This window comes from Dendropsophus ebraccatus, chromosome 10 (genome assembly GCF_027789765.1).
Source record: "Dendropsophus ebraccatus isolate aDenEbr1 chromosome 10, aDenEbr1.pat, whole genome shotgun sequence".
Lineage (NCBI taxonomy): Eukaryota > Metazoa > Chordata > Amphibia > Anura > Hylidae > Dendropsophus > Dendropsophus ebraccatus.
Genome location: NC_091463.1, coordinates 79,186,770 through 79,202,369, shown reverse-complemented (window position 1 = coordinate 79,202,369; position 15,600 = coordinate 79,186,770). Strand labels below are relative to the sequence as shown.

Here is a 15,600-nt window from a genome sequence, read left to right as displayed (position 1 = left end):
AAATATGTTCATATAAAGTTCCCAAGGGCTCAGTGGCCTCCATAATTCTTACACGGAAAGTTTGGAATAACCAAGTCTCTTCTTAGAAGAGTCCTCTTATGGGAGAAGGACTATGGTGACTAAGAACCCAATAATTCCTTCGGCTGAACTCCAAAGATACTGTGTGCTTCATGGCAGAGTGCCCAAAAAGAAGCCTCTAACTTTTTGGCCCACTTCTAAGTGTCATGTCTGGAGGAAACCAGGCACTGTCTATCACCTGCCCAATACCATCCCTACAATGGTGGCAACATCATGGTGTTAGGATGTTTTTAACGGCTGGGAGAAAGATACTGGTCAGGATTGAGGGAAATCTGAGTGGAGCAAAGTACAGAGATATTTCTAATGAAAACCGAATCCTGAATTTTCTGGACCTCAAACTGGGTCAAGGGTTCACCCTCCAACAAGACCTTGACCATAAGCACACACACGAGGGACAACTCTAGGAATTTTCTTGAGTGGCCCAACCAGAACCCTGACTTTAGCCAAACCGACAATTCTAAAGAGACCTAAAAATGTCTGACCATCGATGTTCTCCATCCAGCCTGACAGAACTTGAGAGGATCTGAAGAGAAGAATGGCCTCATAGCCAAAAGGGATCCACCTAAGTGCTGAGTAAAGACTCCAAATACTTACGTCAGTGCAAGATTTTAGATTTCTCTTTTCTAAGCATTAGCAAAGATCTCCAGTCCTAGTTTCCATTTGCCATTACAGGGTACTGAGAGCAGAATGATGGGGAAAGTAGAATTTTTTATTTTAGCCCAAGGCCGCAAAATACCAAAATGTGAAAAAAGTGAAGACTTTCTGAATGCATTGTAAATAGCTTTGTTGGAAACATTGCAGGATAACTTATCATTAATTCATGTAAACCTCTCCTTATTCTAAACTAAGTAGTCAAGTGGGCGGTCCTACACAGGTAGCTATAATGATGTTATAAGTTGGACATTTACTGTAAAAAGAAAAAAAAATTCTTTCAAATCAACGGGTGTCAGAAAGTTATACAGATTTGTAATTTACTTTTATTTTAGAAAATCTCCAGTCTTCCAGTAATTATCAGCTGCTGTATGTCCTAGAGGAAGTGGTGTATTCTTTCCAGCCTGACACACTGCTCTCTGCTGCCACCTCTGTCCATGTCAGGAACTGTCCAGAGTAGTAGCAAATCCCCATAGAAAACCTCTCCTGCCCTGGACAGTTCCTGACATGGACAGCAGTGGCAGCAGAGAGCAGTGTGTCAAACTGGCTAGAATACACCACTTTCTGCAGGACATAGAGCAGCTGATAAGTATTGGAAGTGTTAATATATATTTTTTTAAATAAAAGTAAATTATATAACTATATAACTTTCAGAAACCAGTTGATTGATTCATGAAATAAGATAGCTTTTAGTTTCTCCAGTCATGGCTCTCATATGAACAGGTAGATCCTACATCTTAACCTGTCTGCGTGGAGCTATGGCTTGCTGCTGTATTAAAGCTCAAGAATACATAATATTTATGCAGAACATTGCACAATCGCCTCTTTGCAGTGTATGTGTACTAATGTGTATGTGACTTGTAGTGCATGAGCATAGCTTTACAAAACAAGCTCCCACATCGCTTATTGGATGAAGACACTGAACCTTCCTGATATTCATCATTCACACAAAATTACCCAAAGACCCTTTCCGCAAGTATTACCACCAGCCATGGGAACCCCGGGCATGATGTAAAGCAATAAATACTGTAGTGGACCGGAACATAAGTGTTCTTTTCAACCCAAGACAAAGTTTCCTGTAAGTGAATGTAATAGCACAAGCACGTCTGGAGAGGACAGATGCCTGAGACACATCCACGGAAGATCTGGCCGTGTGATCAGGTCAGGATAATGGTGGCATCTCCGTATTTTGCTACAAGGAAGAGAAGAAAGAGTTGTTATAATGATATAGATAGCGGTCGCCTCTGTCTTGGGATTGGTGAAGCAAGGACATGGTATATATAAGAACATGCATTGTAAAGATACAAAGCATAGCCATGAAAATAACAGCATGCATAGGAAAGCAGTGAAGCCATAATGCCCCCATGCGTTCAGCCATTAATACAACCATCACAATGATCAGTAGGAGTCGATCACCAGGTCATGCATCATGACTCCATGTCCGATGGGGCAGAATATCGGATCAGCTTGGTACAGGTGGCAGCCTGACAGCCAGGGAGGTAAGGTTAATGTTAATTTTTTTCCTCACCCCCTCCCTGGGCCTAGTGCTTAAAGGTGTCCTGGTGCATACAACACAGTGAGGGGCAGTGGTACTAGGGCCCAGGGACCCTTAGGCCCCACCTCGTGGACGCTATTTATGGCCCCAATATAGGCATTGTTTTATCAAAATAAGACACAGACACCAAATGTATGTTCTGTTCTGTTTACCTTTCATATATTCAGTCGTGCTTCCAAAACATAGAAAAATGTTAGTTTTTTTCCCTCTGGTGCCAGAGAGACATTTCTAATCTCCTGAAGTGCTGAGGGTTGTAACACCTCCTCACTCCCTCTCTCATACCTGACCCTGCTTAGTACTTTCAGCTGGCTGTCAACTAAGCAGAGATGGGAGGGGGAGCGAGGAGGTGTTCCAACTTACAGTACTTTAGGAAGGCCTCTTTTACACCAGAAAATTAACACATTTTTCTATGTTCCAGAAGCACAGATGGATTTATTAAAGGTATCATGTTTGAAACCTAAACTTCAGATTGACCTTAAAGAGTCTATCGAGCCTTGGTTGATAGTACAAGCCGATGACCAACATCTACCTCTTGTCCTGCAATGCCTAATTTTTTCCCTAAGTTTATGACAAGTGTTGAAGTTCTTGGCTCTGGGCACATACACACCTCCCCCAGCAATACCGTAAACCACAACAACATAAACCCATTGCAGCATTACCAGGGAGTGAGGCCTAATGGACCATCACAGCTCTTGCCATGTATTATTAAGTACATCTCACTCTCCGCAGCTTTTAAGTAACTGGGAAAAGACATAAACTATATGTAATGTGGAAATATGACTTCCTGAACACCCAGTAACCACTGAAGTGCCACATGGGACGATAATCTACAGCACCATCCCCGGAGTTATATATCCATCAGTGTATCCGTCTCTGCACAGTCCCCTGTATGTTCAGATGAAGGTAGATTCTGAAGCTGCCCGTGCACATCAGATAGCTGTCATTAGGCCGCCAGCTATCTCTCCCGATGCCCCAATTCACATGAATGCTCTGCTTAGCCAAGCGTGCAAATGTTCTGAATGAAGAAAGATGCCAGACTCCTCTGGTGGTGGATTACTGCCCCGAGAACATGAAGACTGAGCAGTTAAAGGAATATTCCCATATTAACTAAGAAAGATAAAATTGCAGGGTTCGTCAAGATAAATATTTTTGCAAACACATTCATTTAGCAAACTCGCCTCCTTCTAGTCTAGCTGATATATAGAGCTATAGTATAGTATAGTATAGTATAGATAGATAGATAGTCCACAGAAATCCGCAGCACTCCAACATGTGGTAAGAAAAATTTATTCCATCAACATAGGTACAAAAATGGCGACGTTTCGACCCTCTCACAGGGTCATTCTCAGGCATGCCTGAGAATGACCCTGTGAGAGGGTCGAAACGTCGCCATTTTTGTACCTATGTTGATGGAATAAATTTTTCTTACCACATGTTGGAGTTCTGCGGATTTCTGTGGACTGTGTTTGGGATCCCTAGCCAAGGGACTTTCTTCGCTGGCACCCACGTCTTTACCTCCGGATGTGCGGCTTTTCTCTGGACTAGATAGATAGATAGATAGATAGATAGATAGATAGATAGATAGATAGATAGATAGATAGATAGATAATACAGTATGTATACACTATGGGGGAGATTTATGACACATGGTGTAAAGTGAAACTGGCTCAGTTGCCCCTAGCAACCACCCAGATTCCACTTTTCAATTCTCACAGAGTCTTTGGAAAATAAAAGGTGGAATCTGATTGGTTGCTAGGGGCAACTGAGCCAGTTTTACAGATCCACTTACTTTTGGACCACCCTGTATATAAACCAGCCAGACCACTTCTTTTAGAGCAGAGTGGTGGTCGGTAACCTAGACAACAAACTGTCAACAATGGGAGGGAAAGAGCGGCATATCAGGAGGAGGCGCGTTTGCTAAATAAATACATTAGCAAGAATATTAAACCTAGCTAGCCCTACAAGTATATCTATGTTAGTTGAGCTGGTAATAACCCTTTAAATGCAATGACAGGCAACAAGGTACTATACTACAAAGGGAAATCAGACAGGAGGTTGAGGATAGGTATTATGCTACTATATACTAGCCATATATTTTATCAATTATTTATTTGTACTCTAAAAATTAACATATAGCATTTTACATTGCGTAAAGATTCCATAAGGAATTACTAATATATACCCTAGGTATTTACTTCAGCAATATATACCGTATATATAATACTATTAAAAATAGTGAGGTCTAGAGAGTGATAAGCTATAGACAGCTTACAGACCGCATGACACTGCCCTATGGTAGTTGTTAAATAAGATGTATACACTAGAGATGAGCGTGACTGGTCCGATAGTTCGGCATTTGAATACCAGTGGTTTGAGAAGTTGGATGCAGCCCTAGGGTGTCTGGGAAAACATGGATACAGCCATAGACTTTCCCAGGACTTACTAAGGCTGCATCCAACTTCTTCAGCCACCGGTAATCAAATGCTGAACGATCGGACTTGAGCATGCTTGAATCCAGCTCATCACATATTTTATAGACAGTGTATGAAACCTACAGGAATAAAATAATCCTTTCTGTATACTAGAGCTCTAAGGCCATATATAGGAGATAAATTTCAATGATCATAAACATTGAATAAAAAAAACTTAAATTCAAGACATGGCCAAGATCCTGTTCACATAAATGGGATAATTTTCTGGGCATGCTTTGCGACCTCTGTAAAGTGATCTCTATGGAAAAAGAAGAAGCAGCTTAATATGACACTTAGTAACCAGTGAACTAGCGGCCCATAAAATGAAAAACTAGAGAAAACATCACAGAAAATTCTTTAAAAAAATCTTTAACATAAAAAAATCCATGTTCCGCAGCAGCATTTTAAAGTCATTGCTCACTGTGGACGATCCCTTTTTGTTAGAAGTGTCCCTCAATGATAAACTGATTACAGAGTCCTAGGACCACCATGATCTATTGGTCTATGATCTATTGTAGAATGTGGCTGAAGCTGTTCTGTTACCCTGCAGCACCTGCAGTTGACAATTAAAAAAAAAATGGAAGGACCGTCCATGCCAGGGGTCCCCAAACTATGGCCCGCGGGCCACATGCGGCCCCCCCCCCCGAGGCTTTTTATCAGGCCCCCGCCGCACTTCCACACTGTTGCCTATCCCTGCCCTTGCCCCGCATCCACACCGCCGCCGCCGTCATCCCTGGGCGGGCCGGGCCCTCTGCACTCTTGGAACCCCTCCGGTCAGTCGCCGGAGGGATCCCCCAGCATCCCTCAGAGATCATTTCCAGGTTACATCCAGGGCGGGGGGGTCGGTGGTCCGTGCGGCGCCGAGGAGGCAGGCTGCAGAGCAGACATCTCACACTGCTCCGGGATCTGCGGTCCGTAGCACCACCCTTCGGGGGGAGGGGGGGGGAGAGATGTACAACGGACCGCAGATCCCGGAGCAGTGTGAGATGTCTGCCCTGCACCCTGCCTCCTTGGCGCCGCACGGACCACCAACCCCCCCGCCCACGGATGTAGCAATGCAGTGGGACATTATAACTATATGGGGGACATTGCAGGGGTACAATATAACTATATGGGGGACATTATTACTATATGGGGGACATTGCAGGGGGACAATATAACTATATGGGGGACATTGCAGGAAAACATTATTACTATATGGGGGACATTGCAGGGGAACATTATTACTAAATAGGGGACATTGCAGGGGGACATTATAACTATATAGAGAGGGCAACAGGGAGCATTATTACTATATGAGGAACAATGCAGGGACACATTATTAGTATATGGAGGATAATGCAGGGGACATTATTACTATATGGGGGCACAGCAGGGGATCCTACACACAGGGGGTAACCCACATACGTGCTTGAGTGCTGCTTGAGGGGGTGAAGGTGAAGTGGGGGGAGTTGAAAGCGGGGTGAGGGGGCTGGTTGAGGGTGTGAAGGGGGAGTTGGGGGGAGCTTGTTGAGGGTGTGAAGGGAAGTAAGGGGGCTGGTTGAGGGGATGAAGGGGGAGTGAGGGGAGGCTGGTCGAGTGGGGAGTGAGGGGTTGAGTGTGGGCTGGGTGAGGGGTGGAAAGAAAGAGGGATGCTTTTACTTGGGGGGGGGGGGGTTGCATTTTGCACTGGGATTTGTATTGTAGTTTGTTTTTTTATAGTCCGGCCCTTCGATGGTCTTAGGGACAGTGAACTGGCCCCCTGTGTGAAAAGTTTGGGGACCCCTGGTCCATGCTATGCAGAGACATCCTGGATCCTTCAGAGCAAGAGATGATCTTTGTATCCTCTCTCCTCTGGCTAAAAAAAACATATTATTAATAGGGATTTTCTAAACCAGATACATTTTTGAATTGTACAAGGGGCATATCTGACTACAGAGGTCATACCTGGCTGCTAGGGGCATATCTGACTACAGAGGTCATACCTGGCTGCTAGGGGCATATCTGACTACAGAGGTCATACCTGGCTGCTAGGGGCATATCTGACTACAGAGGTCATACCTGGCTGCTAGGGGCATATCTGACTACAGAGGTCATACCTGGCTACAAGGGGCATATCTGACTACAGAGGTCATACCTGGCTGCAAGGGGCATATCTGACTACAGAGGTCATACCTGGCTACAAGGAGCTTACCTGACTACAGAGGTAATATCTGGCTACAAGGTCATACCTGGCTACATGGGGCATATCTGACTACAGAGGTCACACCTGGCTACAATGGGCTCTTCTGACTACAGGGATCATACCTGGCTACAAGGGGCATATCTGACTACAGGGGTCATACCTGGCTACAAGGAGCTTATCTGAATGCAGAGGTCATACCTGGCTACAAGGAGCTTATCTGAATGCAGAGGTCATACCTGGCTACAAGGGGCTTATCTGACTACAGAGGTCATACCTGGCTACAAGGGGCTTATCTGACTACAGAGGTCATATCTGGCTATAAGGTCATACCTGTCTACAAGGGGCTTATCTGACTACAGAGGTCATACTTAGCTACAGGGGGCTTATCTGACTAAAAGGGGCATATCTGACTACAAGGGGCATACCTGACTAAAGGGGGCTTATCTTACTACAGAGGTCATACCTGGATGAGGGGGTATACCTAACTACAGATGTCTTATCTTGCTACAGCAGGTATTGTATCTGACTACAGGGGTTGCATACCTGGATGCATGGGGCATTTCTGTCTAAAGGGGCATATCTGGTTATAGGAAGCATTGCATCTAGCTACAGGGGGCATGTCTGGTTACAAAGGGCATTGTATCTGGCTACAGGGGGTCATTATAAATGGGGAATGACTACAGGGGGACTTGTATCTGGGGAAGGGAGATATAGTACTGGATACTGGGGAAATTGTTTGCGGCTACAGAGGGCATTATAACTGACTACAGGGGGCAGTATATATCTGACTATGGTGGTATTATTATTGGCTCCAGGGGGCATTATTATTTCAGATTACTTGAGCATTATTACTGGGTCCTACAGATCAGTCACTGCTGACAGAGACTTTATGCAGAGTCTATGACAGCAGTGTGATATTGGCCTTATTTAGTCAACGTTTATAACCGATTGCATCCCTGGGGGTACTCGGTTGGAAAATCTTATTACATGGGAGTACTTGACGAGCCCTACAAATGTAACTATATTAGTTAGGATGGGAATACGCCTTTAAATATATCAGTCATACACAGAGTGCCCCTTCTACCATCAGTCACAATCAATTAGCAGTAGACAAAGAGGAAGCACAGATAGTGGGATAACAGCGCCAGCATTACAGCGACAGTGAGTGATGCAGAGTGAGGACATGCCACAGAAGAGACACATGCATGAGATGAGAGACATGTGGGCCACCAGAGTCAAGCAGAAGTCTTTCTGTAACAAACCGTTTCAAAGTCAGCAATGTGCACGGATTTTGCAGACGCTTCTTTCACTTCCACAACTGGGGATGTCTCCTGTGCCATTGTTTGAGCCTCGTTTGAGACCGCTAGTATGTTTTCTGCAGTTGGTGATGTCTCCTTTACATCTGGTGAGGTCTCTTTCAGTGGTGGGGTTTCTTTTACAGCTGATGAGGTCCGTTCTGTGGTCACAGTGGTCACTGACTGAGCTAAGGAGCTCCCTCCTTCAGCTATGGAGGACACAGGCTCAGCAGGAGAGGACACAGGCTCACAAGGGGAGGACACAGCTTCAGCAGAGGAGGACACTGCTCCCATGGGAGGGTTCACTGCTTCAACTGGGGAGGAAACTACTTCAGCCGGAGAGGTCACTGCTTCAGATGAGGAGGACACAGCTTTCTCTTGGGAGGACACAGCTTCCTCAGGGGAGGACACAGCTTTCTCTTGGGAGGACACAGCTTCCTCAGGGGAGGACACAGCTTTCTTGTGGTAGGACACAGCTTCCTCAGGGGAGGACACAGCTTTCTCGTGGGAGGACACAGCTTCCTCAGGGGAGGACACAGCTTCCTTGTGGGAGGATGCAGCTTCCACAGGGGAGGACACAGCTTCCATAGGAGTGTTCTCTACTTCAGCTGGGGATGACCCTCCTTTAGATAAGGAAGTCTCCTCATTTATAGTGGTCTCTCCTGCTGCAGATGAAGTTTCTTCTGAAAATAAATGAGAATAGCAGAATAAATAAAGACTACCTAGAATGTGTTCTGAATGGAAAGAGCAGGGTAAACCATAAGGGACCAGGGAGTAGAAATCTAACATATCTCCACTCCACTCTCCCTAGATTATCTATGGGCGAGAGTCGGGAGGCCCCTATACAGATTAGATAGTGGGTCGATCCTGGTGAATTCGGTAGGTTTAGACTATTTTTTACAGTGTATGGGGTCCTTTAGTATGGTTAGTTTTACAGGTATAGTAACAATAATATTAAATGTATAAATAACATGTGAACGTCACTCAGCGCCACAACCTTTGCAAGTTTGTACCTCCTCAAGAAGCAATGTTCATATCCGCTTATCACATTATTGTCATTCACTAAATGCCATAGAGTATGTTCCTCTTCTTGGAACAAGATAGCCTGTAGATGTTGGGATCCGAGGTCAGTGATGGGATAATGTCCAGTGATGTAAATTTGCAAACGCTGGGTGTCCCGGCCGGCGGCCCAACTAATACCAGCTTCCACATCCACTGATCTCCAGTGATGTCACAATGGTAGAACTACTATGGAGATCCGCAAAGTCCGAAAACACCAATGTGTTTCATCAATGCGATTGCCTTCGCCAGGCTGCCCTGATGAAGGCAATCGAAGTGCCAAAACGTGTTGGTGTTTCTGGACTCCGTAGTGGTTCTACCATAGTGATGTCACTAGAGACTTTTTAGTGGACACAGCAGTGTTTCGGCCTCAGTCAGGGAGTCCTACTGAAGGCAATCGAATTGACAAAACGCGTTGGTGTTTTTGGACTCTGTCATTCTCTGTAGTGGTTGTATCATAGTGAAGTCACTAGAGACTTTTAGTGGAGGAGGAAGCGTTTCGGCAATGTGATTGTCTTCGTAGAGCTGCCCTGAAGAAGGCAATCTCATTGCCGAAATGCGTTGGTGTTTGTGGACTCTGTGGATATCCGTAGCGGTTCTACCATAATGGCGTTACTGAACACGGAAGCTGGTTATAGTGGAGCCGCCGGCTGGTGCACATTTCCAACATTTGCAAATTTTCATCACTGGACATCATCCCATCACTGAATTCGGATCCCAACATCTACAGGCCATCTTGTTCCAAGGAGAGGGATACTCTGCATCATTTAGTAAGTGTAAACTAGAGAGTTTATTTTTGGTTGTAATAATATTAAACGTGTAACATTTGATACATCAGCACGCGGTTACGATTGCGCCCCTCTGCATGGCGAGGCAGTTCTGAGGCCACCCCCGGTATATCACATCACATACATTTACATAGAGTTAAGTTTACTGCCCATGTACAATCCCCTTTATAGTCAACACTTTTTGGTGAATGGCCGTTTATAGGAAAACGATTTACATTTTATAGACACAATTACATTTTATAGTTTTTGCTGATCTATTATGGGCATATTGGTCTCCATATGGAGAATCGGCTACTTTCTCCTTCTAAAAGACAGTAAATAGATGTATTATAACCAAGTAGCTGCCACTGAAGTCTATGGAAAGAACATAATAAATGTAATCAGTGATGTGTATAGACGTACAGTAGTAATGCTGGTCATAGGAGTACTGTCAATGTTTTTGGCCCGCAATCAACTCCTCCAGCCACCATGTACAGGACCAAATTGCACAAAGGAAATAAAACTGAAACTGTCATTTTTTTTTCTCAACAAGATACATGACTGCAAGATTACCTGCCAAGCAACGGGGGGACTACAGGGCAAAACATGCCATTTAATTCAATTGGGGTTTTTTGTGTATTGGCATATGTTGAGTATCAGTAGCCCATTTTGACACGTTGCTGACATATACATACCACAATTGTAATGTGAACTCATCCTAAATTGTTGTAAGTTCTGCATGACTGGTGGTCTAGGGCAGGAAAGTGGTTAATGCCAGTATCCCTGGTGTTCTAGAAACTCTTAAAGACTATGGACACTATTGAAAGCATTTTTCATAAGTCCATAGATTTTATGGAGCAAAAACATGGATCTTTATTAAACATTTTGCTTACTTTCCCTTCTACAGCCTTCTACAGTTTCCTGTTATCAATAAAGTCTGTTACAGAAACTTTTTGTAATGGGTTTGTTATCTGCCATCCTCTTTATTCCTGAAATAACTTCTACGTGGATTTATGACCATATTAAAGTTGACCTGGTCATCAGACAGCACAGAAGTTATTATAGGAGAAGAGACATAAGACCTGTCAAAACAGCATCGGTGACAGATTTGCTATGAACTGGCTGTAAACACAATATTTAATAAAGACCCAGAGAAAAATCTTTTGTTGGACAATAAGTACAAAGCAAAAATAAAAACAAGCCTAAGATTTATGATCTTTTGTTTCTCTGAAATATACATACAGGTCCTCATATACAGGACTTTACCAGCTTTGATTGATTGCCATGCAGTTATACATTTGTCCCATTACTAAATGTTAGCAAAAAAGCAGGGGGGGGGGGAGATGAATGGAAATTTCTAATAACTATTTGCAAACTAGTTTTGTTTTCCATCTTAGGTGAATTACTGTAAAGATGGACAATTTCTTGAAGGGATTATCTAAGCTTAACATTTAATATTGTTTCCTCAAGATATACAGTTATTAGATTGGCAAAGGTCCAATTCCTGCTCAGTGTCAGGGCCACAAGTCTCTCGCAAGCGCTGAAACCTCTTCTATGTTTACATCACTGAAGTATATGTATTATAAGAGCAGGGAAATGCAGCCAAGTAAATGGGACAGAGTACACCCTATGCTGCCACTACAAATAGTCCAAGCTGGTGTAGACACAGAGGCTGCAGTGCTATGGAGGTATTCTCCCCTAGAAGCAATGCTACTACAGGACAACAGCTCAGTGATACAACATTCGATGGAGCGTATGATTTTTCTCTCTATATATACTTTCATATGAAATCAGAGCCCTACAGTATGACCTCCCAGAATGCTATGTGTAGCATGTTACTGCACCGTATAGCTTGTGTATATTATATAAGGTTTGAATATGACACAGATGTATTAATATTCCAGTATAAATTACCATGGCTTGTTCCGCTCTCCACATCTTCTTCCGGAAGCCTCTCGGGTAATGTTTGCTCCATGTTTGACTTTGTTTCAGTAGATAGCACAGACTCAGCCTCTATATCAGAGGCTAAATTCTTCACCGGATGCCGGACTGGGCTTTGGTTCTGGTTGGAGCCTACAGGGTGCAAGGAAGATTACATATTACTCACAGGCATAGACAAGATCTTCTTCTGAGTGAAAGCCATAACCAGTTATTATAGGAATTCTGTACTCCATTACAAAAAACCTTAAAGGGAATGTGTCACCTGAGATTATCTAACCAGTTTCTATTTTCAGGTTATTTTGTATGCTTAGGGGTTTTTTTTATATGAGCATGGAGGTGGCCATCTTGCCCGAGCTTCTGTTCTGTTAACAGCATTTAGAGATATGCTTTACAGCAGCTACATGGACCATCCTTATCCTCCAATATCCCAACCTAGACATGCTTTGAAAGAATGGCAATGGGGCTTCTGGAAAGGGGAGCAGAGGGTCAGAGGGGGTGGTCCTTCTGGAAAAGGGGAGGGTCAGATGGGGCGGTGCTTCTGGGATGGGGCGGGTCAGATGGGGGGTGCTTCTGGAAAAGGGAGGGTCATGGGGGTGGGGTCTTAATAGCTTTTGTCTTTATTTTTACATCAAGATATTTCTTGTCAAAAAACAGAATTTAATAGACTCAAAATATACATTACTTTGTTCCTCAGGTCCATCACACACTGCAGTTTTGACATACCTATATGAGCCAATCATATTGGGTGACAATTCTGCAGGTCATTGTTGCAAACAGTTAATAAGCTTGCTGTAAGACATACCACTTTCTCCCCTTAAAGGAAATCTGTCAGTTCTATATCATGCTTAAAGCTCAAGAGTCAAGGAGGTGTTGCCAAGCCACATAATGCATTTCTCCTCCTTGATGTACAGGGCTTGAACACCATCACCAGGAGGGGTGAGAAGGTCTGTACGTTCTGGTTGGGCAGTTGCTCAGCACTAAACTTCCCAGAATGCTTTGCTTTCTCTCAGCTCTCCATGACAGCCCTCCCAACCTGCCTACTCCTGTCCTCCAGCACTTTTACCATTTCCCACCTAAAACTGTTGCAGAACATCTCATTTCACTGCAGAGTATTGTACAATTAGTGAGGTTTCAGCACCTGCTGCATCATTCAGTATATGGCGGCATGCTGTAAACATACCTCATCCTCCCATGCTCCCAGCCAAGCCTCCTGTGACATCCTGTTGTCCATGGAGAGAGGGAGGAGCTGGAAAACTGTAGACAATACACATTTTGTACTTCTTTTATTTTCCTATCGGGAGTTATATAGTAAGTTATATGTCTTAGGGTGGTAGTTTTATGCAAAGGGATCCTGTCATGCTGGAGACTTGTGCAAAAAGTAACCTACCCTGTAATATTGCTAATGAGCAGAGATGAGTCCGATGTCCATAAAAAATCACAGTTGATTGACTTCCTGTGGACGTTGAACTCATCTATGCTCTTTAGCATAATGAACGAGAAGAAGCAGGGATTTCTCGGCAACGCAACCGACATCCAGAGCGTCACTGGGACTAAGAGGGTAAGTAGTAAAAAAAAGACCCCAAGAAACAAAACGTATTACAAGTTTTGTAGGTGATGGTAATGCTTTAAAGGGGAACTATCAGCCGGTTAGATGTATGTATGTAAGATATGTCTCTTACCTTCAGCCTCTGCGTCGACCTTGTGCTGTTTGATTTGAGACGCTCTGCCTGGTAGGGGCGTTAGTTAGCTCACCCCGGCCTGCCTGCTCTATTGATAATAATTAGAAAGGGAGGCCTGAATGGGGGGCAGAACAGCAGGTGGGGGCATTTGCCCTGCCCCAGTGCTTCTAATGGCCTTACCGGTCAAAGCATCTCACAACAAACAGCACAGGAATGGCACCAAGGATGAAGGTAAGAGACATACCTTCATCCTCAGCACCCCATGTGCACTAGAGAGCTGTCAGCAGGTGATATTCGTCTAACCTGCTAATAGGTCCCCTTTAAAGGAAATCTGTAATCCCCTGACCCCCTACCAAGCTGGCAGCACCACTGGATACATATCAATATAAACATTCAGAATATTGTTGCGTATGTCTGTTTTTATTTTCATACAAAAACACCTGTATTTATTTAGGCTATGAAAGGCGTTGTTCTCAGGGTCCTAAGCACTGCTACGTCTCACTGTGCGTTGCTGATTATGCAAAGGGGTGGGCATACAAACCAATGAGGTGAAGGGGTGCTAGAGCCCAGGGAAAGATACACCCCAACTTCACACCCCTGCTTTATCCGCAGATTACAGGTAATCACTGGAGGTGTTAGCAGATGGGACTTCAACTTCTTATAGTAAGTGTCCCTTATTCAGACAGGGGTCTTGTAACTCGGTTAACTGCCCCTGCACCTATAAGCTGAGCGTTACAGGTTCAGTAGAACCCCATGCAAGCTGATAATACAGCCCGGTGCCTACAACTATGAAATAAAGTGGCGCTCAAACCGAGATTTTTTTTTTCCTTATCCAAACTCCTTAGACATATCCATTCCCTACATTAGTCCACTGGTCCAATGTAATTCTAGAGAAAGCAAAGGGTGCTACCTGCCATAACTTGTAATAGAGGGAGGTCACACACACACGTGTCACAATGCTTTTCTGTAAGATATATTATCTTGATTTAGCAAAGATAAATTTCATGATGTTGCAACAAAACCGCATGAGCCAATCTGCTGTTCTGGCATATTTGTGGCTATTGTTGCTAAGAACATTCCGCTATTTATAGGAACGAGATTGTAACTGGAACGAGTGCGAACATGGCGCCAAAGGGTCAAGGACAAAGAAATGTAAAAGAATTATTAGAAAAAAAAGGGATGTGTCAAATCTTATGTCCCTGTGTCTATCAAATATAGTGCAGCCAGGATTGCATGGCCATATTTATTCTCTCGGATAGTCCAGTCCATATTATAGAGCAGATATTGTGGCTGTAATATGAATACTAACATAAAGCTGTATTACATAATACCTATAATTTTTCTTATCACTTCTATCAGTGTCGGACTGGGCCACAAGAGGACCGGAGAATCCTCCGGCCGGCTCCCAGCTTTAGAACCTGCACTAACACTGACTGACATGTTGTTTCTCACTGGTTCTTCATTGGTGGGCCCCAGATACCCCAGTCCGACACTGACTTCTATTACCCCTCTCAAAGAAAAACTGCAGCAGCATCTCCCTCTTCCTTTTCTTCTATTTATTGTATTGCTCTATATTAAATATTTTTTTTAAAGGAACACTCCAGGCAAAACGATAACAGTGATTTCCTATGGATGTCGGATTCATCTCTGCTTATTGGCATAATGGGTGCCAACATGACTGGTATCCAGAGCGTCACTGGGAGGAGTAAGTATCCAAAGCTTTATTAAGAGTAAGGTGGGTTCTGTCCTCGTCACCTACATGGTAGGTTCTCTTAAAATATACAGGATAAGTGACATTAAACTTCCTCAACTACGAGGGCTCTGGAAGGCATTCTGCTGCTCCAAATGAGATAAGGACCAGACAACCACTGGAGATGATGGGCTCGCCCTTTATTAAATAAGAAAAAAAATGTTCAAAAATTCACCAATAGGTGGTGCTG

General features: G+C 43.8%; 1 protein-coding gene and 1 long non-coding RNA gene across 4 annotated transcripts in view; one reads left to right on the top strand and one right to left on the bottom strand.

Moving 5' to 3' along the window:
• Nucleotides 1–1,197: 1,197 nt before the first annotated feature.
• Nucleotides 1,198–15,600, bottom strand: part of CCDC9 (coiled-coil domain containing 9) — a 38,309-nt gene continuing 23,906 nt past the window's right edge. Inside the window, exons 13-15 of one of the 3 annotated variants that reach the window (XM_069943534.1) lie at nucleotides 11,955–12,113; nucleotides 8,182–8,897; nucleotides 1,198–1,921 (exon numbers count right to left, since the gene is read on the bottom strand). In XM_069943534.1, the coding sequence (XP_069799635.1) occupies nucleotides 1,892–1,921; nucleotides 8,182–8,897; nucleotides 11,955–12,113 (905 nt within the window). In that variant the 3' untranslated portion in view covers nucleotides 1,198–1,891. The remainder of the gene's footprint in view (nucleotides 1,922–8,181; nucleotides 8,898–11,954; nucleotides 12,114–15,600) is intronic. The other 2 variants (XM_069943536.1, XM_069943535.1) reach the window with 2 other exon arrangements.
• LOC138766157 (uncharacterized) overlaps nucleotides 15,277–15,600 on the top strand; it is a 29,573-nt gene continuing 29,249 nt past the window's right edge. The window contains exon 1 of the long non-coding RNA XR_011358685.1: nucleotides 15,277–15,365. This is a non-coding gene — a long non-coding RNA (uncharacterized lncRNA). The remainder of the gene's footprint in view (nucleotides 15,366–15,600) is intronic.